Below are 27,705 nucleotides of genomic sequence, written 5' to 3' on the forward strand. Positions count from 1 at the left end.
TTGTCAAAAAGGTAGCATAAATGATCAACAAAATTATTAATAATGAATAAACAATGATTCATAAAGTGAGGTATTTTATTTTACGTTTGAGGTATTTTTAGAGTAAGCTGTCGACCTTATCATTTGACCAACACTATCATATTTAACGTCGAAAGTCTGAATCGTTATCAATAGAACGTAGAAAAGAATCAGTCTAAGGAAGTACAGTACCCAGTGCTTCCGGGGAGGAGTTCAGCTGAATAACCATAGATTTTCTGTTCCGAAAGAGTATACTCAGAATGACCAACATTCGTTACTTTACAGTGTAACGAGAGTGTATACTCCAAATGCCGACAGTGCAAGGAAGAGGCTCCCTTGTATACGTGTATCACCCTATATATGTTCGGGCCTTAAATTTAAAGATCTATAAAACATTTTATATTAACTATATAACATTGCAGGGGATCCCAGGACCTAACGGAGAGAAAGGACTGAAAGGCGACCCTGGAGAACCAGGGGTAGACGGACTACCGGGTATTCCTGGAGTTACTGGTAAACCAGGCATCAAAGGAGAGAAAGGTAGGTGATTTTATGAATTTGGACTCAGATGATTTGATGAAGTGATCAAAATCAAAAGTTGTAACCTTTATTTCACACTAAATTTTTACTCGTAAAGTTAAATCTTAAAGCTATCCGATAAAGCATCATACGGAGACGATTGAAAGGCTATGATCGACCGATCCATGTTTCCATGGATCCATGTGAAGGAATATCAAGGTCTTATGCTTAAAGAAAAAAAAAATATTAAAAAGTTGCTAATTCTTGTCGATCCTAATTTAATCTACTCCATTTTACGTTTATATTTCTTTAAGCGCCTTTGAGTGCATCATCAACTTCAACTTCTTTGGAAACGGTGCAGCAAAGTTGATGCGGAATGTCCACACCACATTCGCTAGATAGACAAATAGCAGATATACGCCATTGCTGGCTTAATCTCATCTATTTTTTGTTTCCACGTTCATACTACAGCAAGTGTCTGTTGACAACAAAAAGGCCACAAACAGTTTTAAAGAAACCTCAACTTTAATTCTCATTGATAATTTTTTTCCACTTCCTTATATTTTCTCTTCCTAGGAGCTTCTTACAGCTCACTGTCCGATGATGGACAGTGTTGTCTGTAACGAGAGGACACTTTCCGGCACTCAAAAAAGACGCGTCTTAAACAAAAAATAATAAAAAACATTTACAAAATATTTTTGTTTTTGTAATAAAATACTGCACCAAAAAAAAAGAAGAAGTAAAATTACAGGTCAGGCTCTTTTTCTTCAGGTCATGGCACGCCAATTCTGATCCTATTTGCAGTCTAGAAGATTAAGATCCGAGCCAACAGTGGCGCCGCGCATTCAAAATAGCTAATTAATTCAGGAACATCTTGTCGTCACTTTTTACCTTGCGCTAGTTCTGAATTCTACTAAAATAAAAACCAGCGCACTCTATAAATTTTGGTTAAAGGAATGTTCCTTATCTACACTTCTTGAAAAACTTTGGAGCTGGCTTCAAAAAATTCAATCAATTTTTTCCCCCTCTAAATTGCAATTTTTGTCACGGTGTACCAACAAACGTACCATTACGAGGGTCGTTTGAAAAGTCCGTGCAAAAATAAAAACTACTTAATTTTTTGGGGTATACCTTTTTTATTTTCCAACATAGTCTCCTTTTAGGCTTATACACTTCGTCCAACGCTGCTCTAGTTTGTTGATCCCTTCCGAATAATAGGATTTGTCCAAGTCTGAAAAATAGCCATTCGTTTCTGCAAACACCTCCTCGTTTGAATAAAATCTTTTTCCCGCCAGCCATTTCTTCATATTGGGGAACAAATAGTAGTCCGAGGGAGCCAAGTCTGGAGAATAGGGGGGATGTAAAACGAGTTGGAACCCTATTTCCATTAATTTTGCGACCACAACTCTTCTGTCATCCATCACCATATCATGGATTTTATCAAAGCTCTCTCTTTCGACCACTCTGGAAGCTTCCTTGCAGCGTGTTGCAAACAGTTCATTATTTTGACAGTTTAACCAATAATATTCAATTGTGAAACTCTTCTCTTTTTTTCAACGAAATTAATTGGTATTCTCGTTGAATCCGTTCAATGGAAACTTGTCCCTCTTCTTGCACATAAGCCATAAGCTTTCTAATTGCCATTTTGTACTTAAATTGCTCCGCGTTCTTGTTGTAAACCCTCGAGCCTCAATCTTCGATCATTATCCCACGATATACAAATATGTTTATTTTGCGAGCAATTACATACGGTTTTCGAAGGGCATTACTCGCGATTTCGAGCAGTCCCAGCTTTCCTTTGGGCCCTAAATTCTTTGACATCCTCGGCCGTCCGTTTCTTCTACTCCTCATTGAACCTATCAACGGCACTGTAAATAATCCTCCGCTGAACCCCTATCAGTGGTTTGTGGAGTTTGAACATTTCCTCTTCCATAAAAAGACAACGACTGAAGCCTGTTTTCTTCTGTTGTCCCTAACATCACAATAAAGTTAATTCAAGTGATTTATGTTAACCATTAAAAGTTAACTACTTATTTAGAGGATTACCTAATAAACAGATATTAAGTTATAATCATTTGTAAACAAATATAAACAACACAAATACTAGGTAGTTGTTTCTTCAAATCACTGAACCGTTCAATAAACTGTTGAATAAAATCCAGACTGATGATGACTCTCTCAGACATTATGCGGTGTAGAACTTAGAACCTGTTGTAAAGTCAAATTAATTACGATTGCCCACAAATACATTTTTTTTTTTTTAACTTTGACTGTGGATTTAAATTAAAAGTCATCATAATTTATAAACTAAAAATCGCTGTAAGTTCAAAGGACCAGATAAAGGTATTAAGAGGATAAATGTATTGGTTAACTTGGGAGAACCATCTTGGCCTATTTACCAAATAACCAGGTTCATTTTCCAGGTTTTTGGCTTATTTGAACACAATACCATCTCTAATTTTTAGTTTTATCATTTAAAACTTTATAACATTTTCCAGGGAATAGATTTTAAGGGATTGTTGGTAAGCTAGAATAACCCTTTCCATGAAAAATTAATAAAAACTATAATTAGAATGGTATACGATTAAAGTTAATCAATGTTTATGTTTAAATAAAATGTGTACATGAGATCTTAAAGTCGAGTGACTCTTTGTTGTTATCGTAATAACGTTTCGTATCGTCAACGTTAATAACATGAGTTTGAAAAATAAAAAGTATCTGTAATTGTTAGCTATTAAATTAAATTTTTTCTTTTACTCTACGATACGGCGTTAAAAAACAGCAATAATTCATTTCTACGGGCAAAAAAATGTTATTATTAAACTGTTCGCTCTCAGTTATTGTGCTTTATTTAATGTTTTAAAATTAGAAATTCTTTTTCTTTTTTTCTTCATTCACTCAATTTCATGGTAGGAAAAACTCCATTGTAAAAATGTTTATTAATATTTAATAACTCACGAACATTTTCAGTTATTGAAATTATTCTTTCTAGATATGTCCTTCTAAACTCATATTTTCTATTCTAATTGCTTTCGGATTGTTATAGACTCAAAGTACACTCAAAAAAACTTTTTAATTGGTTAGCAATAATTATTTCAATTCCCGAAAGTTGTCTAAGAGAATTATTTTGTTCCGTTTTAATGTGTAGCACCTCGAACATTTAAGGAAACTAACGCCCATTTCTGTGTGCGATTTGGGCTCTGGACGGACATTCAGTTAAGAAAACAGTGGCTATTTAACTCACTTTTCGCCCTCTCTTGAAGTATCATAATTACAATAAAATGTAGTGAGTTTAGTTAGTGCCGTTAACGAGTTTTTATTCATTTTCAAACAACTATCCGCTACCTGTGTACGTTACTTGAATATATTGTAGCTTCTCTTTTAGTCCAACATAACATTTTGTATATATAACGCTAAGATTGACTAGAATCTACTTGTGTTTATTTACATTTTCAAGCTTTGATTTTTGTATATACTATACAGGGTGAATCAGTAAGTATTGTCCATAAGCCTACTGTGAATGGTACATCTAAAGTGGAGTTCAATGACATATTGGCCGACTTCATATTTAACACTGTTTTTGAGTGACGTCACGTAATTTTTTTTTTCAAAAAACATTACTTTTTTGCAATAAAAATGTTATTACTCAGAAAGTTTTAGTCCGAATTCGATTCTGATGACACGATTAGAAAGACAGATAAATTTCCTAAAAGTTGATACCATTTCGAAGCATAAATTATTCTCCAAACAGCCTCAATCTTCCTCCGAATGCTGGAAAAATAAAAATAATCGAAATTTTTAAGAAAACTCATTAGGCCCTTATGGGGATCATTATCAGACCTAGGCGCTGGCACTTCTTATAAAAGTTTCCTTGTCTAATGGGCTTTCAAACGGTATATCATTTTCCATGATATGAGAAATTACGTTTGTTTTACAAGAAAACGTGCTCAAGAGCACTCAACAGTGTTAGTTATCAAGTTGTTTAATTCATTGAAAACTCTTTTAGATGGATCATTAGTCAATTTTTAAAGTAGATTGTCTTAAAATGAGGAAGTCAAATGTTACAAATAGCACTTTAAACATTTACTTCTGATTTCTTTGAAATATTTGAGAAAATATTTGTTACGTTATTTTAGAAAAGACTGGCAAAGACGATCATTCTTGAGTCGTGAAAATTGTGACATAATTTGAAGAAAACTGTTTGTCATTCTCATCATATTTCCCATTTTGTCAATAAAGTATTCAGTGTTATTCAGGGCTGGTTTACACTTAAGGAAATGCTGTGGAGATAAGGTACTCAGGGATATATGACGATATTGTGAGACTGCTCTTAGAGATTTTTCTCTCGCTGTTTATTTTTTATTTATTTATTTATTTTTTTCTGAGGTGAAAATTGGGAGGAGGTAAGTGCCATCTTAGCCTCAGGTTCGGTGGAAGTCTGTCATTCCTTAAGGAATAATAAATAATGGTATAAGAGCACATAAAAAAACGTAAATTTATATGGTCAAATTAGTGTCACACACAAAATAAAAATTCCGATCCTGCAAAAAAGTTACGCTAAAAGCTACCTACACAGTAGTTTTTTGAGCACCAAAAAATAACTCCCAAATTTAATTAACTAGATAACGGCTTGATAAAGTTGATGTCAAACGAACTTACTGCTATATTGCATAACTTTGTACTGTATTTGAATAGTCCGATATATTCCCATTCAATAATCAAATAACTTAATAAATAAATTGGGACTAAAAGTATGAAGCGAAGCAATCAACTAAATTATAAAGTACTGTACGGCAATGGCTGAAATTAATCATTTAATGGAAATATTATATTCCATATTCAGGTGATAATACTTTATAATTTATGTGAAAGAAGAAGAAATTGCCTATCCATTAATTAAGGCGGGGTCATTATTAACGGAAAAGAATGTTCTAAGACTTTAAATTAGGGAGTGGAAGTATTTCTGTATAATGTTAACCTTATTTGAGCTAAAACTAAATGGTAATATTTTTGAGTTCATTAATATTTATGAAATTTCTTGAAAAAATGTTCCTGACAAAATCCTTTATAAACCATTTAACTTACTCTTTACAAAGGAAAAAAAAAATTCTAATTTTCACGAAAAAGTAAAGCATTGAAAATGTTTTATTTCTACGTATCTTGGGACAATAAAGAAATAATACTTTAACAAATAATACTACTTTTATAGGTTTCATTCATACCAACACGATCGCCCCCAAAACCCCCCAAACCTGCCCCTACAGCGTCCCCCAAGACCCCTGTTTGACGTTTTGGTATGTCGTTTTACACCCATTGGCCCTGTATACAAGTTTTCATTTAAAAACTACTCGTACATTATCTTTCTCCACCACATCAATGACATGATGTTGTGTTACATTACATTATTATTTTGTTTTTTTTTTTTTCACCAAATCACTCCCCCATAAAACATTTTCAACGTTGAAAAGAGTCGGGTTTTAACCAAAATCTTCTTATCGCATTCGCTGATTCAGATATCGGCAGTGCTAATTACGAAGTTTGAACTTTTGATTTCTTCGTTTCTTCAACATTTTCTAGGTCAGGGCGTCCGTTTACCTCTATCTGGGTCAGAACTCTTTATGTGTGGCATTTGTAACTACTTAAATAAATATATAATATATACAGGGTGACCAAAGATATATGCTCCACTCACTTTTTTTTTTAACGGCGGGAAATTTCGAAAAAATAAAAAACACGTATTTAATCATTTTTAGTCTAGTTTATTTTCAGTGATTGACTCATTCTTTTAAACCCCTGTGTCTCGAGATACAGCATCCAACTTTGTTTTTTCAAATGGAACGTTATATTTTTTGTTGCATATTTTTGTAGTATTTGAGCTCCTAAAAACAACAAAAAAAAATCTACAGAGAGAACTTAACTGGTGAAAGGTATCCAACTTTTTTTTCATCTTCAAACGGAACTGGCAAAATGTCTCTGAAAAAAAAGTTGGATACCTTTCACCAGTTAAGTTCTCTCTGTAGAAGTATGGGCCGATTAGTTGATTTTCCTAAAACTCCACACCAAACGTTTGTAGAAAAAACAACCTGAACGTTGAATACTTCTAGCCTGCCTAGATCTTGACTCTGCCACCATAAGTGCTGCTACAAGCAAAGCGTGGGAGTCCAGAGTTTTGGTTTGCCTATCCGTTGGTTGCGCCCAGTTTGAATAGATTATTTAAAAAAAATAACGTAATTTTGACAATAAACTGAAATTTGTTTTTCATATTTTAAATACCCATAACTTTTGAAAAACCTAACCGATTTCAAAAAAAAATTTTTTTGTTGTTTTTAGGAGCACAAATACTACAAAAATATGCAACAAAAAATATAACGTTCCATTTGAAAAACAAAAGTTGGATGCTGTATCTCGAGATACAAGGGTTTAAAAAAATGGGCAAATCACTGAAAATAAACTAGACTAAAAATGATTAAATACGTGTTTTTTATTTTATCGAAATTTCCCGCCGTTAAAAAAAAAAGTGGGTGGAGCATATAACTTTGGTCACCCTGTATATTAGACATGTACCTCTCTAGGAAATGGTTACAGAGCTTACAATTCTAGCCTCAGTATTCAGACACTGCACATTCTAAGATTATTATTATTATTATTATTATTACTTAATTATACAGTAAAATTGAAATTCAAATAAATCATCAAAAGTAACACTCCTTAATTATTTGCGATTTAATTACAAAATACACTTTCTAAAATAAATGATTTTCAAATTAAAAAGTCCTTACGAAAAGGAGAATTGAATAGTTGACATTATTAAGTATTCATTCAAACTTTTTGAATAAATTATTATCATTAAGAAGCATTGTGAAGCGGCTAAGTAATGCGCAACTTCATTGAATATTTGTAGCAATCTTTGCTTCTGTTCTTGCATAAATAACCTTAACGCAATCTACGTTAATTTATAATTTAAATTATTGCTCTATTGTTTATTTTAGTCCGGGGTAAAACATTCATTACTATTGGGGATAGTATATTGAGTTTAACTTTAGTTATTTTGGCCCAACTGGTCATTTTAGTCTAAATTTTAAAGAAATTGTCCACCCACTTATAGTCGATTTAGGCACAAACCATCTGTTGACCTGGCCCATGCAATGTCAGTTTTTACACAGCCTACACTGGCATGTCGGGGGGCCTACGATCCTCTTTTTTTACGGGGCCTGTGATGCCATCTGTAATGAACTTTATTATCTCTGGCTTATGGTTTTCACGGCCACCATTGCTCCTTGTGCGTTCATGCTTTGTTGACACCATTATATAACTTTGCTGCGCCATAATTAGACATAATTAGTGGACCCTTTGAGGGTATCTTGGCCCTACTGGTCATGAGGATAGCCGTTATTCATTAGAATTACCGTTCAGATAGTCTCGCAATGTCTAGAATCAAAATTGGCAGGACTTGACTGTCAGTAGAACCGTCTGGATAAGTGAGGAAATTACATTTTTTGCTGGTATTGGTTATGCTTCGGTAATAATCTTAGCCGTAAAAATGAATTGAAACTAGCTGTGCGTTTTACCGAGATTACATATACTTATCAGATTAGCTCCGTACAACCCGACTCTCTGGAGCCATCCGTCAAGAGACATTACTAATTCTTTTTCAATTTTTATTTTATAGCTTAAAGATAAACATGTTGCCAAAATTATTTTGTAATCAAATGTTAAAAACATTCACACTAAGAAAGCGATCGAGTAGTATCCAAAATGAAAGAACCATTTTAATATGAAAAAAGAATTACTTAAGCTAAAACGAAAAGATTCAGGGTGGCCCTTGAACATATATATGAATGAAATCATCCAAGGATCAATAGAAACCGGAAAGTTCAAGAACTAAGCATTACCTGAAATATATGTAATGAATTAACTATAACAGAATTATATGTTTCTTTAAAGTTGACTAAATATTAGAAGAAAATCTAATATAACGCAGAAGAAGGAGTATTATACTATGCGTAAAGAAGAAGTAAATAATGTTAAGCAACTCAACCTGATCCCCTTTATTCAGAAGCTTGTCTCCTTATCGGTCCTAAGTATCCTAACTAGGCGGAAGGGATCGAGAGGAAGAAGTTAGAATAGACAGGTCACTCACTAAAGCCCAGGCGAACAAGCCTTCGACCTATTCACTGGACTTATCTTATTTACAGGACAGGGTTTTATGCTAACATGAATGGCATTGCCTTCACAATATATATATATAGAGTGAGGGCTTCATGTTAAACTCGCAAAAAAAAAAAAAAACCATTACAAACTCTTACCACTTGATGGCCAGTAATATGGAGGTGTGGTAAGGGCCCACCATTGGGAGAAGATTGATTATAGTGTTTACCAAACTTTCCTTACACTCACACTGTTTTTATTGTTATGTACAGTCACATATGTGTGCACGTGTGCGAGAATTTTACGTCTGCAAGTTGTAGCCACGATAAGAAACCAGTCTTCACATTTTCTCCCAACATAACTTTATCACTTGCTTACTTGTAAAGCGCCTTTAACAAACTTTGGCCCACTTTATTTGTTTTTTTTTCCCCCTTACTGCGTTATTTTAATAACACAAGGGGATTTTAAAAAAAAGGAAACTGTCGGGATTGTGCAAAAAAACTTATTTCTCTGCACTTTAAAAAAAAATATGGTGACAATAATTTGGGTTAAAAATCATAGATGGCACTAGTTCTTTGTACCATTGATGACTGTATAGTTGATACATCACATAGAGGCTCATTATATTGTTCCACTTTTCCAAAATTCACTGTCACTATTACTAGGGTGTGTCAAAATAAATTATTAAGCTGGGACGCGTCGTAAATAGCGCCTCCTAACCAACCCAACTAATGTCCAGTGCTCTTTTCTATAAGCTCAACAACTTCTTCACCAATTCCAAACTATACTAGTTCCTGAAAAGGGAGGAGACTGCAACGTCGTAAATTGAAGAAAATATATTATTTATTGACTCCGGTCAATCATTGTTGTTATTAATTATTTTTTAGCTTCCGTATTCCGTCATTTCAGATAAAGTATAATTCTTTGAAGTCTCGCTTCCCACGAAAGCTTTTTAATAACTAAGAACCTACATTGAAGCTAACTTGTATTAAATTAAAAATTCTATGTTTCATAAAAAAAATATATATATATATTATTTAAATTACGGTTGAGTCGTTTGAGTGACTTTCCATCTTTTTGTTATTCTGTCATCGCACCACATAAACAGACACTTTTATAGATGCTGGAAAATAAGGATAAATTAATAGGAATTGAAAATGAATTATTAGTAATGAATGTGTTTTGCAACTTAAAGATTAGAGTACCTACTTGTTGAAACTGATTTACCAGTGTTTATTTAGCATTATGGATATCAGATTCCTAGTTAAGCTTGGTATCGTAAACTGAACCATAAAACCGACTCACTCCTTATTGTATAATTAATTCTCGTCAAGATAATCACTAAGTAAACTTTATGAACATTAGAGTTGGCTCCAGCAGCTCAGTATCAGAGATTGCTAGTTCTATTAATCCTAAGGTTAATTATTAATATTGAATGTATCAAGTTCATTTTCTCGTTTAAAGTAAATTTATTGTTTATATCAACCATTGTGAGGGGAAAATATCGCTCTTTACTTTTTTGCCAATTTTTCTGACCCTTCACTGATTATATTACAAAAGGAGCTAAAAAAGGTTTAATTCTTGTCAATGATTTTTCTAAATACAGAACTACCAAGTTATTCGCAATAGTTTCTGCATTGAAGACTATGATATATTTTTCGAATTTCGCAAAAGATTCTTCTTCGTTGCGCGTTCTGTCCTAGCCCAATGCGTACTATTTCATGAAGCCCAAGATTCCTAAAACGGTTGTATAGTTTAATTGAATCGTATTTCTTCAAACTAACTCCATCGTTTAAAAACCAATGAAATCGTTATAAAAACTGCAAATCTTAATGCACTCTGCAAACAAAAAAAAAACAGCCAAAAGTGGTTGGAGGGTGTGACAGTCCTCTTAACCTGAGAAGAAGGAGAATCTTAGCGGTTTGATAACTAGTAGAATAGAATAGTAGATGGGACGGGACCTACGCCCTACGGCACCGCAGCCACAAGAGGCTTAGTGTGCCAGCCCCTTCTTAGGTCTATTATTCGCACTCTCCCCTACTAAAGAGGTTGAGGACTTTTCCCTACTAGTTCTTTTTGCGCTACTATCTCCTTAGGTCTCAGCGTTCCAAAGGTTTCGTAGCGCACACGTTCGATCGCAACGCAATCGAACAACAGGTAAGAGGCCTCCTCTTCCTGACACAATCCGGTTCCGATCTAATAAGACCCACCTTGCGTAGGTGCTTCCTTAACCTACCGTGCCCCGTGAATAGGCCTGTAATCAGAGTGATCTGATTTCTACCCAAGCACAGGGTCTCTTTGGTTCTTTGCTTACACAGCCAAGGCATCATAGTCTTGCTGTGTTTAACCCCAGGACACATCACCCAGTTCTTTTCGTGCTCCATTCCTGGCCAGTTGATCAGCTGTTTCATTCCCCTTGAACCCCACATGACCCGACACCAATTCCAGCCGAACTTTGTTGTACCAAGCCAGTAGTTCTAGGGCCTTTCTGCATTCCCAAACCAGGGAAGAGGTCATTCTGAAGGATAAAAGAGCCTTCAGTGCAGCCTGGCTGTACGAAAAGATGCAAATCTCCCTATTTCTAGGTTCCATCCGCAGGTTGATAACTAGTAAGGGAATAAAAGAACTTAATGTCACTTGGGACAGCCATTATTAAGTAAATAAGTATTCAACCACAGTTTATTTAGCACAAGAGATGTAATTTAGGCTGTTTTTCACTTCAATTTTATAGACTTATGTGACTTTAAGTCCTGCTGTGGCAGTTTTGATTTTCGATTTATGAATACTTTTAATCAAATATATGATTTTAAAGGTAATTCCAGTTTCTCGCAAAAAAAAAAGACAAAATCTATCTAAGACCTGCTGATGAAAATTTTAATATTTCTTTATTAATAAGAAACGGTGGTAAACTAATAAGTTTTTATAATCCCATGTAATCATTCCTTGTTAGCCATCACCAACTACTGCCATAATTACCATAAACCTCTAACAAAATATTAGTTAGCCGTAAGTTATCTCCTTTCAGTTCCAGTTTTATTAAAAAGAAAAGTAATGTGGGCTCTAAACTACTACTTATTATAACTACTACCATGTTATAAAAGTTCCTGGGACGATGTTCTCTCACCACAGCATAGAAAAATGGTTCGGTGCCATATCTGGTGAATATGAACACAATATGTACTTTACTATTTATTAAAATAACTTTTTTCTGCAACCATGTAGGGAAGTTCTCATTACTCAATTAAAATCAGCTGTGTAATGCCCAACTTCCCACACTAGTGGGGGGAAATTCCCATTAGTGTCACTTTCCGCACAAGTGAGTGGAAAAACTTTATTGTGCTTCCTTGATATAAGAAGTCTTGTTATTAACATAAATATTTTCTGTAAAACTCTAATAAGCTTATTTAAATTTATTTTATTTAAATAATTAAAAAACGAATATTAAAAAATAAAATAAAAATTGAAAGGAATATAGAAATAAAAATAATACTTTAATAAATAATTAGATATTTTTAATTATAACAGTTAAAAAGGTTATAGTGTTACCTTGTAGAAATTTAAAATGGATTCTAGTGATTCCTGTTTAGAAAACACTCCTCCATCAATAAAAGAAACAGCAGAAAATGTAATAAGTAATGTAAATAATTGTAATATAACAATAAATGTTTATAATAAATAAATTACTTTTTGTAGTAGACTGTAAAAATGAAATTTTTAATTTTATTAGTTAATAAATGGTTGCAGAAAAAATATAATATTTAACTCTAGTGTAAAGTATTTTCCTCACACGGCAATTTGCACTTGCACTCGCATCGCTTCGCTCGCTCGTGCGTGCAAACCCTGCCTCGCGTGAGGAAAAGTACTACTTTCTACACTTGTTAAATAAATAACTATGATTTTATATGAAGCTTGCTTAATTAATTAACTTATTTTATTTTATTGGATTTTTATTTATTTTTACCATTCTCGGTCTGTATGTGTCAATCCCCTTTATTTTCGATCTAACGGAATACATGATCTTGTTTGCTCGGGAAAAATTGTATAAGAAATCTTTTAATCTAGGTTTGATGCCGCCTCAAAGTCAAATTCATTCTTTTGATACGATTGCTGACACTGTCATCTGATGAACTTTTCTGTTCCTCTACTTTCCTAGATTACTGCACTTCTGCTTACAGATGTCGTACTTGTGACTTCGTATAATCACTCCATCACCGTTGCATTTATCTTCTGGCTTGTGAGAATTGTTTGCCACTACTCATATAGGAGGACTCTTGCCCTTAGCTAGTCCACAGTCTGCATATTTCTAACATGATCGTTTCATTACATAGAAAGCACCCTCAGTAATGTTGGAAACAAACTTAAGAAATGTTCTTATGAACTTTAAATGTACTGTAAGTGAACTTGGACAAAAGTTTTGCTATTATATAAAAACTAATTAATACCTTCATGGATTTAGGATAATACTAGAAGGTTATGGACAAAATATTAAAATGACTTGCTTTCCAACTTTACACAAGACTAATCTAGACTCCACACATAAAACAGAAATTACAGGCATACCAAACAGCTCTACCCTCACCTAACCATTAAAGCTATGGACACCATTAAAACTACAATGCTCGTTACTTCTTTATTTAGACCCTTACCAATTTACACTCCCCCTTCGAACGGTGGCTAACAAGTCAGCGCTGGGAAAACTACATTCCAGAACATATTAATACGTATTGCCATTAGTGCATCTTGTTTTATAGGAACAAAGAAATACATAGTGAGCTGGAAGATTTTATTGTAGAACGTACTACAATAATTTATCAGAACTTAATAATTTAAATTGTCAAAGTTGGGTGTTGCCCTTTTTGACGATCAACTCTTAAACAACTGTTGTAGCTGATAGTTTTAATACATTACAATTTTGTAAATTTTTTAAGCAGAAATAATCTGCAAAAATAAACACCAAACACAGATATTTCCTTATTTTATTTATTACTTTTTATTTTCCTTATTTAGCAGAATAATAAATTAACCAAATGAAATTTCGAAGTAAATAATAAATTCCTTTCAGTTCACAGATGATATTAAAAATATCTGAGTAAGTCCTAGGCTAATTCCATATAACACGATTGTTTTCCATTTTAGGTGACAGAGGAGCTCCTGGAGAAATTGGTCCACCAGGACCACCCGGTGTTTCTTACAGTGAATATGGAGATGCCATTACAGGTAAAGAGTACTATTTAATAAAAAGTAATGAATGCGCTATAATTAAAAGTATTATGAATAATCTAGGAAAATATTAATTATATTATTCAATTTTCCTCGGATTCAATGATTAAAATTAATAATGTAACATTAAAAAGAAGGGTTCATAAAGAGATTAATGCAGGCGCCTCAGTCTCTTAGCGGTTACGGCTTGGGTTCTTAAGTTAATCGTAGCTCTATTACTCTCTAGAGGCGTTGAATTATGTAGTGAATATTAAATATGGCAAAGCATAATTGTTGTACTCTGTTGTAACTAAACGATTGTTGAAGATTTGTCATTCAAATTGATTTCTTCAACTCTGTAATTTAAAAAAAACTAAACCACTTATATTGTTTCTCGTCATCAAACGTAATAAACCATTTCTACTAACTCACATTCTAACGGGAGAACACTTACTCGTATATTCTTTTCCCGTTTAAGCTAGGGAAATAACCTAAATGAGATTGTTTCGAATGAAAAAGATATTCTACAACAATGTAAAATTATTATACTTTGCAAATTTAAAAAAAAAAAAAAAATGGCAAAAATTCGATTCGTTATTCTTTGATGTAACTTAAACACAATTTAAAAAAAAATATATAGCGTGGTTCTACTGATGAATAAAAACCAGAGATTCACTGATTTCATTCTTAATTTAATGTTTTCGATTAATTGCAATATTTAATACTCACGAGAGAATGAAATTAAAATGAAGCTGTGGAATATTCTGCTCAGTCAGTCTTAATCAAGGAGTCATTGGATCTTAAGGCTAGGGAATCGCTTGATAAATTGTAAAGAACATCCTGGAAACGATCCAGACCATCCAAACGAACGACGATTTTTTGTAAGAATCTTTTTTCACTTGTTGAACAATAAGGGACTATCTTTTGACAAATCCTGTTTATTTTCTGGAAATTGGCGATGTGCTAAATGTATGTGACCAGAGTCACGGAAATGCTACAGAATGTCAGCGCTAAGGTGTAAGTTACCGAACTGCTCATCATAACGTCTAAAATGCTTTTAAAATTACATTAAAAAAACCCTCGAACCTAGGAAACATGGTTGATTACTGAATGAGGACATATAATTTCACGAGAACGGCGCGCCACTGATATTTACTATAATGACTATAGTACCCGAAGTGAGGAATAGTATTTGACATTATCAACTGCTTCAAAGATAAAGGCATAAAAAATATTATTTTGATCTGTTTCACTGATACAATTATTTAATTGACTGAATGTGTAATTGAGTTCACTAAATTACTTATCTAAACTTCTTTTAAATTTTTGAGAAGTTAATCCACATTTATACTTAGTAGAAGGTTTGGCTAATTAACAAAATTTAAATGATTTATATAACCAGCTATGTTGGTAGTGGTTTAGTACATGGAAGAGTTGAGAGCTGGTATGAAAAGTGAAAATGAGCCTCAACAGCCTTTCTAATATGGTGGCGCTGAGAGATGTTGTAACGAAGTTGGCGGAGGAGTTGCTTACAAGTTCCTAGTAGCGTTAACAAGAAGCCCCTTACACTACATTGCCCTGATGTATTGGCTTACTTCAACGCTTCTTCGTCATCCCCCTATGGAGTTTATTAACTATAAACTTACTTATAGCAAGAGAAGCTTAAGACATAATCAGAGTGCCTAACTGTATATACTTCCCTAGTGAAACATTAAGACAATACTTTTACTGTTAAGACATCAAAAAAATTGTTTCTGTTAAACAATTTTTCTTTAAAAATCAGACTGAATTGGGTTTCTTGCTTAGAATGTTACTAAATGCCTAACTCTTAAAATTTGGTGCTGCATCTAAACACTATCTATTTATAGTTCCTAAATCTTCAGCATTGAATTATTACGGCTACGCAGCAAAAAAATACAATATTTTGCAAACAATGATTTCTTAAAATACCAAAAATTAGTATGATATTTTGAAGAAATTTCTAGCTGATTTTATTTTTATTTTTTGCTGTAAGCTTTGACAAATTCAAGCAAAAGCAGGTCGATCACTGACCAGCCTGATGTTAGTTTATAATGAGTACATCAAAACTGATCTTTACTGATGGATTTCGGCTAGCGATTTCACCGTTAATCGTCATTTATTTTGTCACATTGCCCCAGGCAAATAAGGGTCCTGTTTCAGTAGAAATTGAGCTAATGCTTGACTGACCACCGAATTCTTGTGAGTAGATAAGAACCAAATAGGTTCCAGTATTGTGTGCTATGTAGCCTCACTTTATTGGACAGTGTTCATTTTTATCCGTCTATTGCGCTAGTAACGTTGCTTTAATATTATTTTTTTAATTTTTTGAAAGAATATTTCACATCAGTCATTTGTCAAAACGGTTCTGGCCACTGGAATTAGAAGTTTATATTACTAAATTAACTTCAAAATTATAGCTAGCCTTAGCGTTTGAGACAGGTTGGTGTTTTTTTTGGGGGAAAATTAATTAAATTAATCTGGATTAAATCTAATTAGAATGTGAGGTGCAATAAATGCGGCTGGAATTAATATGCGGGAAAGAGTCTGGAAGGTGATGAAGGTCAGCGGGGATGACAGCTCTGGAAGTGGGACTAGCAAAAGAGAGCAGAGGATGCTTCTACTAAAGCACTAATAGACATAATCCGTTTTAATTGTTCATTTGCCGGAGTTTCGCCCTGACTCCCAGCCTGACTGCGCTACAACAATCATGGGAATTTGCCAGCAAGGAGCTAGGGAGGGAGAGGATACCCTCTTCTTGGAGGGATACTTATTCTATACCCTAGGCCTGGCCCTGTGAAAACGTGTTGAGTTTTTCTAGAATAGAAGGGTTTAAAGTTGTCTTTTTTTACCCGTCTCTTAAATTTTCATTTTTCTCCTGAAATATGAGTTTTATTTTTTGTTTTTTTTTATAAAAGCTTTTTAGTAAACTTGAAACTTGGTTACTTTATTTAATGAAAAATATTTAATAACTTTTTTAGAACATAAAAATAACTCTTTTCTAGTTAGATGGATTTCTAATTACATTAAAGAAAAACTAACAAAAACCCGACATACTCTAAATATTGACTTATTACTTAGTGCCTGTATTACAGTAATCCATAAAAATAAACCGATAAACGCTGTATTGAATTCGATTCTAACAGCACCATCGATTGCTCGGCCTAGTTTTGCAATTATGGTTCATTTTTATTTAACACGTTTCGATGAGGGAGCGTTAAGGGTTTATAACGCACTTTTAACAAATTGTTCATTATGCCTTTAAAGTACTGCTACGTGTTTTTTTTTTTTTTTGTCTAAGTAGAAATAACTAAGATATATTCAAATTTCTACACATAAAAAGCAATAATTGTATGCGAATTTCAACATATTAGCATTTAACGACTAAAGCAATGCGACGTCTGGCAGCCCAATAGAAAATATTATTTTTACTGCTATGGGCTGCTTTCGACGAAGGTTGTCAGTCGTTCAGTGTGACTGGGGGCACCACGAGTAGGCGATTGACTTCATCCAAATAGCATAACTAACAATTGCATTCATCCAAATTATCTAATCTTATTTAAAGGCTCTTTATAACACGCCAGTGCAGAAAACTTCGAATGGTGAATTTATTGAGTAACACTCACTCTATATTAGTACTTCCACACAACGTTTGCAAATGCATTTGAACTGCAATGCTTACGGTAATTCTAATTTATACATTTTCATGAAACTAAAAGTACCTTTAAATAGTGTTGGCAGAGTTTGTTCATAGAAAGTTTTGGCTGAGATATATGAACGGAGCTGTGATCATCCTTTTACCTCCCTTATCAAACACGACACCCTCAGATCTAAGAATTCTCTAAAAACATCTTTTTTTCCTAATAAATATTTAAAGTAAAAAGCTTAAGACAGTGGTTTCCAACCTGTGGGGCGCGAGACTGTTGCAAGGGGGGCATGCAGGTGTTTCCAAAATATCATTTTCGAATACAAACCAAAAAAGTCGAATAGGTGTCAAAAAAATGAATCAGCAAAATAGGTATACGTAATCCACAATCCTCGCCTCGAATTTTTCGGGTACAAATGCTAAAACATCCATCCATACACTTGCTGGAACGAAAACATCTCGCTTTCGCATTTGGAGCCGAGTGCCGGCGGAGCAATTAGAAACCCGTTTGTGATTGAAAAATATGATGATTTTGGCCTTACGACGGCAGAGCAGGAAATGATAATTGACTTATCTAGTGATAGCACATTAAAGCAGATGTTTCAAGACGAAAATAATATTGTTACGTTTTGGCTACGAGTAAAGGACGATTTTCCTACTTTGACGAACAAAGCTTTAGAAATTTTATTGCCATTTGTAACATCTTACCTCTGTGAAACTGGTCTTTCTACAGTAGCTGTCTTAAAAACAAAGTATCGATCTCGCTTAGTGATTGAAAAGGAACTGAGAACCGCGATTTCTTCAATGATACCACAGTTTGAGAAAATTTGTGCTGAAAAACAAGCTCAACCGTCGCATTTAATTTTTATAATGTTGTATTAATTATATATTCTTTTTTTTGTATTTTTGTAAGATTTATTTTTATTACGTTTAAAATTATTATTTCTTATAATAAATAATTATTTTTTCATGTATATTTTTACATAATATTGTATACTATTTTGTAGCCCATTAAATAAATTATAATATCAGTTGAGTATTTATGAAATTAGATTGTTAGAAAAATTAAGAGGGCGCAACAATTTTTTTTTAAAGGGGGGCGCAGGTACAAAAAGGTTGGAAACCACTGGCCTAAGATGTCAGAATAGTTATTAATAATTCTAACATTGCTTCAAGTCCTATAATATTTATAAATGCTGAACAATAAATTGTTTCAAAGGATCATTTTAAAAGGAAGCTAGGGATTGAGGGAGGTTCCCTAGAAATTAATTTTCCTGGGAAAATTTTCAAATGACAGTGATGGGCCGACATGACATGTGTACTATGAAAACGAAGCTCCAAGAAAATCATTGAGGCGTTTCTCAAGAAACAAAAGGAAAAACAAATGATCCAAAAAGATCCAAACGAATCAAGATTTTATTATTATTATTTATTTATTTAATTTTTTTGAGATATTCTGCCCCTCCCCCCCAAAATACCCAGACTTAACACTAGAAACATTTATTCGTTAAGGTTTCTTTTTCTTCAGGTGCCTTAAATCCTACTCAAAAAAATGTAGCTTCTGATTAAATCTTAATTTCAGGATTTGTACACGATTGGAAAAAAAAAACTTGTTCACTTAATTTACTTCCATTTTCAAACTCATTAGGCTGGAAACATAGTGGAGCGGCGATGATAACTGCTTCAGATCAAAGAGAGCGACGAGCAGCGAGCAAAGAGTCGCATGCACATAGTGACAAGTTTAGACGCGTTTCTCCTTTTGACGAAACAAGATGGAGGAACTATTTCTATACGAAAATTCTTCCTTTAAAATTTGGTATTTACTGCAGCTTAGAAGCAGGAGCTGCAGTGTACAAACATATTTAGACATGAACTTGGCGAATTCCATCACTTGTACCAACCACTTCGGGAGCATCCTGGCAAGATTTATTCGTATTTTAGAATATCTATTTCAACATTTGATTACATACTAGCCCAGTGTAACCCCATTAATCCTAGCAGTTATTTTAAGGTTAGAAAAAAATAAATAAAAACAAAATAGAAATATATGCAGATAAAAAGAAATTAGTCAATTTAAAAAAACACAATAATTTTATTAAATCACTACTCCATGATTTGTCGTAAATTAATGTTGTTCATCTGAAAAACTGGAGTAGTACGACGCTACAGAAGAAGGATTTGGAGAATTCGTTCTGATCAGAAGTAGTAGGACGTGAAAATGTAATTTAATTTTGCCTAGTATTTAGATGAAAGTTAGCATTAAGGGATTGAGAACCAAATTAAATGTAGCAAAAATTACCTGAATTCTCCATTAACTACTAGGTAATTGTTAATTAATTTTAACTATTAATTATTAATTGTTAAAAACTATTGTAGCTACGCAAATATTATGGTTCCACAGAGGTTTCTTTAAACAAACTAAACCAATAAATGTATCAATATCCATAACCTATGAGCAATAACCTTTACAAATTGAGCGCGATGAGAGCGAAGAAATCAAACATGTCATAACGCTTCGCTCTACTCTCTATAGATAGCGTTGCTCTATCTTCGCTTTGCTCGCCACTATGCGCGGTCCCATATGTTTACTTGTGTTTGTTTTCGCCGCTTTGCTCTTCGCTATCATCGCCGCTTTGCTCACCGCTCCACTATGTTTCCAGCCTAACTCAATGAATGTATGGAATGTAAGGTGCACGCAGGTACTTCAAAATCAGATTAACTGAATCTATCCAGATAAGTGGGAAAATAAAATCATTGAGCTGAGCTGATTTAAATGTAAATAGTATGTACACAATGATTAAAGAATTCAGGATAACTTCTGCCTACAACAATAACGGTTCAATAATGTTTTCACATTTTTAAGAGTTCATATATTATTATATATATATAGCATTTGTTCTATATTATCATGAGCACAATGTATGTAGAGTGAGCGTGAAGTAGGCGTGTAGATCTACATTTTTATTCTAGGCGTACGTGAGGGTTCTTTTTTCCTTTCTTTTCTAAGTAATCCTGTTTTAAAATTCAGAATGGATGCTGCGGGAAATTATGTTGAAAGTTGGTTAGGTGAGTCACTTCTCACTGTAGGTTGCTTTTTTTCCAGAGTGTTAGATAGTGGCTGGAAAGAGAGAGAGAAGATATTGTGTACATGTGCTTGTTGGAGAGAGATAAAGGAGGGTTATGGAAATTTCAATACATGGTGCAGCACACATTCGCAAAGAGCCGCCAGTAAGCACTGTAAGCGATAACATTCCACTAAAATTGTGCCTTTACACTTTGCCAAGCGCATTCCACCCGGGCTTTTTTTTTTCTCCCGCTCTAAATGCTCCAAGCACGTCGTCTTTTTTATTTTTTTTTTTTCAGCCGTCTTTTTACATTTAATTCTGAAAAAATAAAATAAAATTTAATTTTTAATTAGTTTTATTTTATTTTTTTATATTTACCTCTATGTTCTCTGCCCGTAACTATGTGTAAAACTATATTCTAATGTAGTTGAACAGTAGCGTCCTTTAATGTGGCTTTTATTTCCCTGTTCCTTCCTAACTGGCTGTTAAGAATTGCGATGATGATTGCCGGGATACTGCGATGATTGTCTAAGTCAGCGTTTCCCAACCTTTTTTTTGGCTCGCGTACCACTTGGTAGTACATCATGCTAAATTGTACAACTTCGTAAAAATGATTGTATTTCGTGAAATATGATATTCCGAGTGTGTTATTTTATTATTAATTATTATCTTTATCTGTATAGAGATGCAATGTATCTGTTACAAAGGAGTTCGAGTTCATGTTCATTTTTATAAACTTTGTAAACTGTAAGATCTTAGTTTTAAAACTTTTTTTAAATAATTAAAAATTGCGCACATATTTTTTCTTCAAAATTATTAATTAATTTACAAAGTTCTTCTTTAGGATTATTATATTTGTGCCCAAATATTCTAAATTAATTTCTTTTAAGCATTCAAGTGCCTGTAAGTACCAATTAAATGTAATGTTACTTGGATAGGGCTTACTCATTACAATCAGTCCCTTTAAACAGATTTTTACATAGTTATTTAAGTTCTGTCACATGATAATTCTTTTAAATTTTCTTTATCTTTTATTGGTAATGATGTAGCTTTTCCTAAATTTTCTTTATAGAAGGGATTTGAAATTAAATTATCATTTGTGTTTTCGGGTTTTGGAAAATGCTCCATGAGATACCATTTGAATCCTATTAAATGTGCTATTATATTTTCTCGTATATCTTGAGACAGACCAACCTTATAACAGTACATATTAACAACTTTACGTATAATATTATTACACGCGTACCACAGGTTGGGAAACGCTGGTCTAAGTGTTACCCACATGTATGTGACTCATAATTCATATTATTATCCATCCTTAGCGCAATGCTGGTTGATAACGTTTCTTTATATTCACTTCTAGCAAACAGTTTAAGCTGGATATTGCTGATTTAATCCGACAGCATGCTTTTTTGTTATTTAATGCTGACGCAATTTGTTTCCCAGCAGATTTGAATTTACTACTAATTTTAAAAATTTCGGCCAAATCCTAAAACTCAGTGAATGTATAGTAAGTTTAGCTTGGCACAGGTACTTCTAAAGCTAAGTCTAAAGATATGTAGCGAATGACAGAAAGTACAGAGCTTTTAAAAAAAAGTGGTGTCAGATCTTTTGGTAGGGAATTGCCATCTCTCTAGTGTCTTCTTTTACAATGGCTTCGCATAATAGTTAATTTTTATTGATGGTCGTTTAAACATTTTTTTTTTAATTTGTATTTTGACCTGACAGGCTCTGTTGCCCTTTTACGTTCTTACGGTTGCAGTGATAGATATTCTTTAAGTTAATTAATTTGTTATGACAATTTATCTGTTTCTTGAATATTTTTTAATTTTTTTGTGGTTTTACAAGTCATGAGTTCTTGAATCTTACATTCACCGAGCGGCAATCCTTTTGACTTCCTTTGCTGCTGAATTCTTTCTTTTCTACTGAGTTTTCTACTTCTTCCAAGATAATCGAGACAATTGCAACTTTTTCAGGAAGGAGCATTTCAAAGCACATTGCTCCCAGCGTTGTCTCTTTGAAGTTGTAAGCAACGGAAGATTAACTAACCAAAAATCAAATACCTGCCAACAAAATTAGAACAAAAAAAAAACAAATAAAATCTAACAGAACGTCTGCTAAAAATATCCGGATCTTCGTAGAGTGGAGGAATTTATCTTCTACACATTCAGGTATGGTACAATTAGCGGCAGAGCCTTGGAGGTGGCAATTGCAAGTGCCAGGAGGAGAAGCTATTAGTCTATTCGTAGACTATTAGTCCTTGTGGTATTACCATTAATAGCGCCGCCCCTCAGCTCTGTAGTAAGCAGTGGCATTAAATGAAAGAAAGCAGTTGCTTCTGCAGTGAGTAGTGAAAACTTTGATATAAAGCCGAATATTGCTCAGAGCTTTAAAGAACATCCTATGGTGTATCGGATCATCTTTTATCTTTTTATTCAATAAATCCGCAATTCATTTCTATTTGTACGTTCTCGTGAGGATTTGTGCTACAACCCTGTAGAATGTAAAACTCCGCCTTCATCGTTTGAAGAATAAAGTACCAAACGATTATGTTATTATTGGCATCGACTTTCGTAATTCAGCTTCTTTTATTTTCATTATCAAAAGTTTATAATTTCCATTTTCATCATTTATTTATTTATTTATTTATTTTGGTTCCTAACTTTTAGTAGAACTTATGAAGTATCCCTGTATTCCCTGACCCAAAGAAGGTTTTACAAACTGATAGTGACAATTAAAATATTCTGACCTTTAAGGTCTATTCTCATATTCTGTTCGGCGCAGATATGGCTAACAAAATTTGTAGGCTGGAAAAACGTGGATTGGTAGCCAAGAAATTTTATAATAATATCTTGACTCCTGAATACAAGCAGTCTTGGAACCTTCTGCAACCCAAATATTTTTCCTTTATCTTTATATGGTCCTGTCCGTTGCCCAATCATCCTTCGGTATCGAGATCACTTGAAACGGTCAAGTCACCATGTTTATAGCAAAACCAGGAACAAATTTAAGATGTGGAGTTTAGCAAAACGTCTGAGGTCTCATTAATAGTAGTCGTTTGTTTCGTATATGCTAACACATCTCATTACGATACAGAGCGAATTACTTCTATTAGACTAGATGTCATGATTAATCAATTACTTGTATTTGATCAATAATCAAGTAGTGAATCTTTCATTACTAGTTCTAAATATTAAACTCTTTCTTCACGTTGAATTGATGAACAGTAGATTAAACATGTTTAATGTTTAAAAAAATAGAAATAAAAATACCGTTTTAGCCTGGAAATTCGTGTAACATCTGAAGTAAAAGAAAAATCATTTGGGTGAGAGAAAAAGAAAAGTTGATTGACAGGATGATGAAGAGACGGTGGCGCTAACTGTGCCAACATGTGATTACATGTCTGTCCATCAATTTTTTCCGCAAGAATGATATATAAAACAAACTTGTGCGCGTGTTTATTTTTCCAATACTCGTTATATTTACAAAAAAGTAATAAATGAGGCTTTTCAATTTTGCTCTTACAAACTCTTCAACAGAGAACTGTAGAAATTATTGCTGCAAAAATATAAACATCAACTTTCAACCTGGTTCAATAGTCAAACAACCAAATTACCCTAACTTATTCAACATTATTATTGAATATTTTATTGCATTTCATGAAGAAAATGCTGAATATAAGTTTGTACTTTTTATGTTAATAGTTCCATTAGTAGCACATCTTTCGTCAGCCCTAAATGTCCACAACAAATAAACTAATTCTCAACAAAGTAATGACTCAAATGTTGTTTACTAAAGTTCTTCTTTAGATTTTGGTAAGATGCTGGCTGGAAATGATAAATAACAGAGTGGATGAAAGAAGGATATGTTCGGAATTACTTAATAGAAGATAAATAAGCTCAGATCCGCTGAATGTGTGCAATGTACATAGATCATGAATAAATTCAAGAAGAATTTCAGGAAGTGTTATAGATTATAGGGGATAAACAAAATAAAGCGAACCGTTAGAGGTAGTTAGCATCCTGTACAGAGCGATGTAGGGAGATGATAACGATCTTGGGACATTGGGAGGAAATGCTAAAGGCCTGTGGGAACGTTCTCATCTATGTTCTGCTCACAAATGGAGAGTAGGTTAAAAGATGACTTTCTGAAAGTGGAATAAAGTGCCGGCAGAGGAGCTCTGAACTGAAAAAACTCTTTAGAGGGAGCTCTAATAACAAGAGCTAGGTTTCGATGGTTGGACACCAAATGCAAAGAAAGCATATTTTACAAATACATGAATGATCTAAGGAGTATTCTCAAGATAATCTCTTCAATATTTTTTAGATTAGACAAAACATTTCAGTTCAGAACCCCTGTTAGAACTCTATTATGATATGATCATTAGCAAGCATTAGCAATAGTCCTTAACGTCCAACTACTGCCTAAATAATCTTAACAAACGTTGGCAAAAAGACGAGTTGTTGATTTATTTGGACCGATTCCTCCCCAATTTTCAATCCTTAATTGAATAGTTTACGAAACCTATATATTCTTAACCAATAAAAATTAGACATACCCAGAACTGGGGATCTCCCAGAAAAGCCATGCTCATGACCACTGGACCAAAACCCACCCCTCTGGAGCTAGAGTATTTATTGAGGTATGCACATAAACAGATAATTTATATTCCAACCGCGATTTAAAATGCTTTAATATAAATATAACTCCTTGAATATTATACGTCATCAATCCATAGCAATCATTACGTTGCACATTGAATTTCCAACCATGAATGCAATTATAAACCATTTTGATTCAGCTATTTTAGTTACATTGAAAGCAGAGCTTAACCTTAACAACGTTCAAACTTATGCAACTATGCAATATAAACTACAAAGGGAAGGTTATTGTAAAGTGCAAATAAGTAGATGATGCACTGCAGCAAGTACATTTATTGTTTAAGATATAAAAATCAAACCTATTATCTCGCTTCCTAAAACTTTAAATACTTCTAAATTCGCAATTGTTCCGGTTAAATTACAAGCAAGAATGGAGTCAACATTTATCGGATCGAGGGAAGATTCGGAAAAAATCTGTTACGGCGGCGGAAAGAAAATTGTCAATAATAGGGGCTGAAAATTCTTTTCTTTTTTTGCAATTTTGTTGCATTACTTTCTTCTACTTCTTGTAAGAAGGTATTGGATTGGTGCAGATTGGTTTTTCATTTCCACAACAGATATCCTGGTTTGGCAGGATTAACACCTGAGTCACTAGGAGTTAAAATAGGTTATAAGAGCCGTTACCATTCACGAGTCCAGAAATTTCACAGATATAAAGTCGTATTTTACACCAGATTTGTGATTTCGCATTACGAGCTTAAGTTCATGTAATATTCTATAGTTTTCTTGAGTACAGATCAATTAGTTGAGAAAATATTGCCAGTTGAAATTTTTTTGGGTCATGGTATTGCTGTGAAATTGGGCCTTTATAACTCCCACAGTAAACAGCAGATTATTCGTATGAAATTTGTGCTCTTACACACTGTTTTGCTGAGTAGTATGCTATAGTATTCTTGAGTACAGATCCATTAGTTGAGAAAAGAGTTGAAATTTATTTGGGTCATGATGTTGCTGTGAAATTGGGCCCTTATAATTTCTGCAATAAACAACAGATTATTCGTATAAAATTTTGTGCTCTTACACACTCTGTTTTACTGAGTAGTATGCTATAGTTTTCTTGACTACTGATCCATTCGTTAGGAAGATATTGTGAGTTGAAATTTATTTGGGTCATGGTGTTGCTGTGATATTGGGCCCTTATAATTTCTGCAATAAACAACAGATTATTCGTATGAAATTTGGTGCTCTTATACACTCTGTTTTACTGAGTAGTATGCTATAGTATTCTTGAGTTCAGATCCATTAGTTGAGAAGATATTGAGTTGAATTTTTTTTGGGTCATGGTTTTGCTGTGAAATGGGCCCTTTATAATTTCCACAGTTAACAACAGATTAATGGTATGAAATTTTGTGCTCTTACGCACTCTGTTTTACTGAGTAGTATGCTATAGTTTTCTTGAGTACAGATCCATTCGTTAAGAAGGTATTGAGAGTTGAAATTTATTTGGTTCATGGTGTTGCTGTGAAATGGGGCCCTTATAATTTCTGCAATAAACAACAGATTATTCGTTTGAAATTTTTTGCTCTTACACACTCTGTTTTACTGAGTAGTATGCTATAGTTTTCTTGAGTACAGATCCATTCGTTAAGAAGGTATTGAGAGTTGAAATTTATTTGGTTCATGGTGTTGCTGTGAAATGGGGCCCTTATAATTTCTGCAATAAACAACAGATTATTCGTTTGAAATTTTTTGCTCTTACACACTCTGTTTTACTGAGTAGTATGCTATAGTTTTCTTGAGTACAGATCCATTAGTTGAGAAGATATTGAGAGTTGAAATTTTTTTGGGTCATGGTTTTGCTGTGAATTTGGGCCCTTATAATTCCCACAGTAAACAGCAGATTATTCGTATGAAATTTTGTGCTCTTACACACTCTGTTTTACCGAGTAGTATGCTATAGTTTTCTTGAGTACAGATCCATTAGTTGAGAAGATATTGAGAGTTGAAATTTTTTTGGGTCATGGTTTTGCTGTGGGAGTTATAAGGGCCCAATTTCACAGCAAAACAATGACCCAAAAAAATTGAAGTTGGAACAATGGTACCAACCAACACCTGGAGCTAAAATAACGGATGATATTCTAAACGAAACTCGAATTTTTTTTTAAGCTCTAAATTACAGGTCCCTTCACCCTATTTGTTTTGTGTGAGTGCTTTTTAAACTCATTTTTCAAAAAAATAAGCATACGCTTAAAAAAAAACCTTAAGTCTTTTGTTTATTTTAAACTTCTCTGTCATAAACCCATTTATTTCAAACATTATTCTGAACAAAATTATTATTTAACAGTTCTGAGATCTGAGTATATCTATTCCGATTTAGGCCGTAATTTTCTAACTGTAATACCCACCGTTTATTATTTGATAAACACTGTAATTATTGGGACTGAACGTTAAATAAAAGTCTGAATACTCAGTCCAGATCGCTCAAAAGTTC

General features: G+C 33.5%; 1 protein-coding gene across 2 annotated transcripts in view; it reads left to right on the top strand.

Moving 5' to 3' along the window:
• Positions 1-27,705, top strand: part of LOC141461438 (uncharacterized) — a 603,016-nt gene that overhangs the window by 531,505 nt on the left and 43,806 nt on the right. For both annotated transcript variants that reach the window (XR_012462853.1, XM_074142577.1), the window contains exons 10-11: positions 441-558; positions 13,822-13,902. Coding sequence is in view for 1 of the 2 variants with exons in the window: in XM_074142577.1 (XP_073998678.1) it covers positions 441-558; positions 13,822-13,902 (199 nt within the window). In the remaining variant the exon portion in view is untranslated. The remainder of the gene's footprint in view (positions 1-440; positions 559-13,821; positions 13,903-27,705) is intronic.

The sequence above is a fragment of the Rhodnius prolixus genome, unplaced genomic scaffold, assembly GCF_049639745.1.
Source record: "Rhodnius prolixus isolate KJV_2025 unplaced genomic scaffold, Rpr scaffold_1, whole genome shotgun sequence".
Lineage (NCBI taxonomy): Eukaryota > Metazoa > Arthropoda > Insecta > Hemiptera > Reduviidae > Rhodnius > Rhodnius prolixus.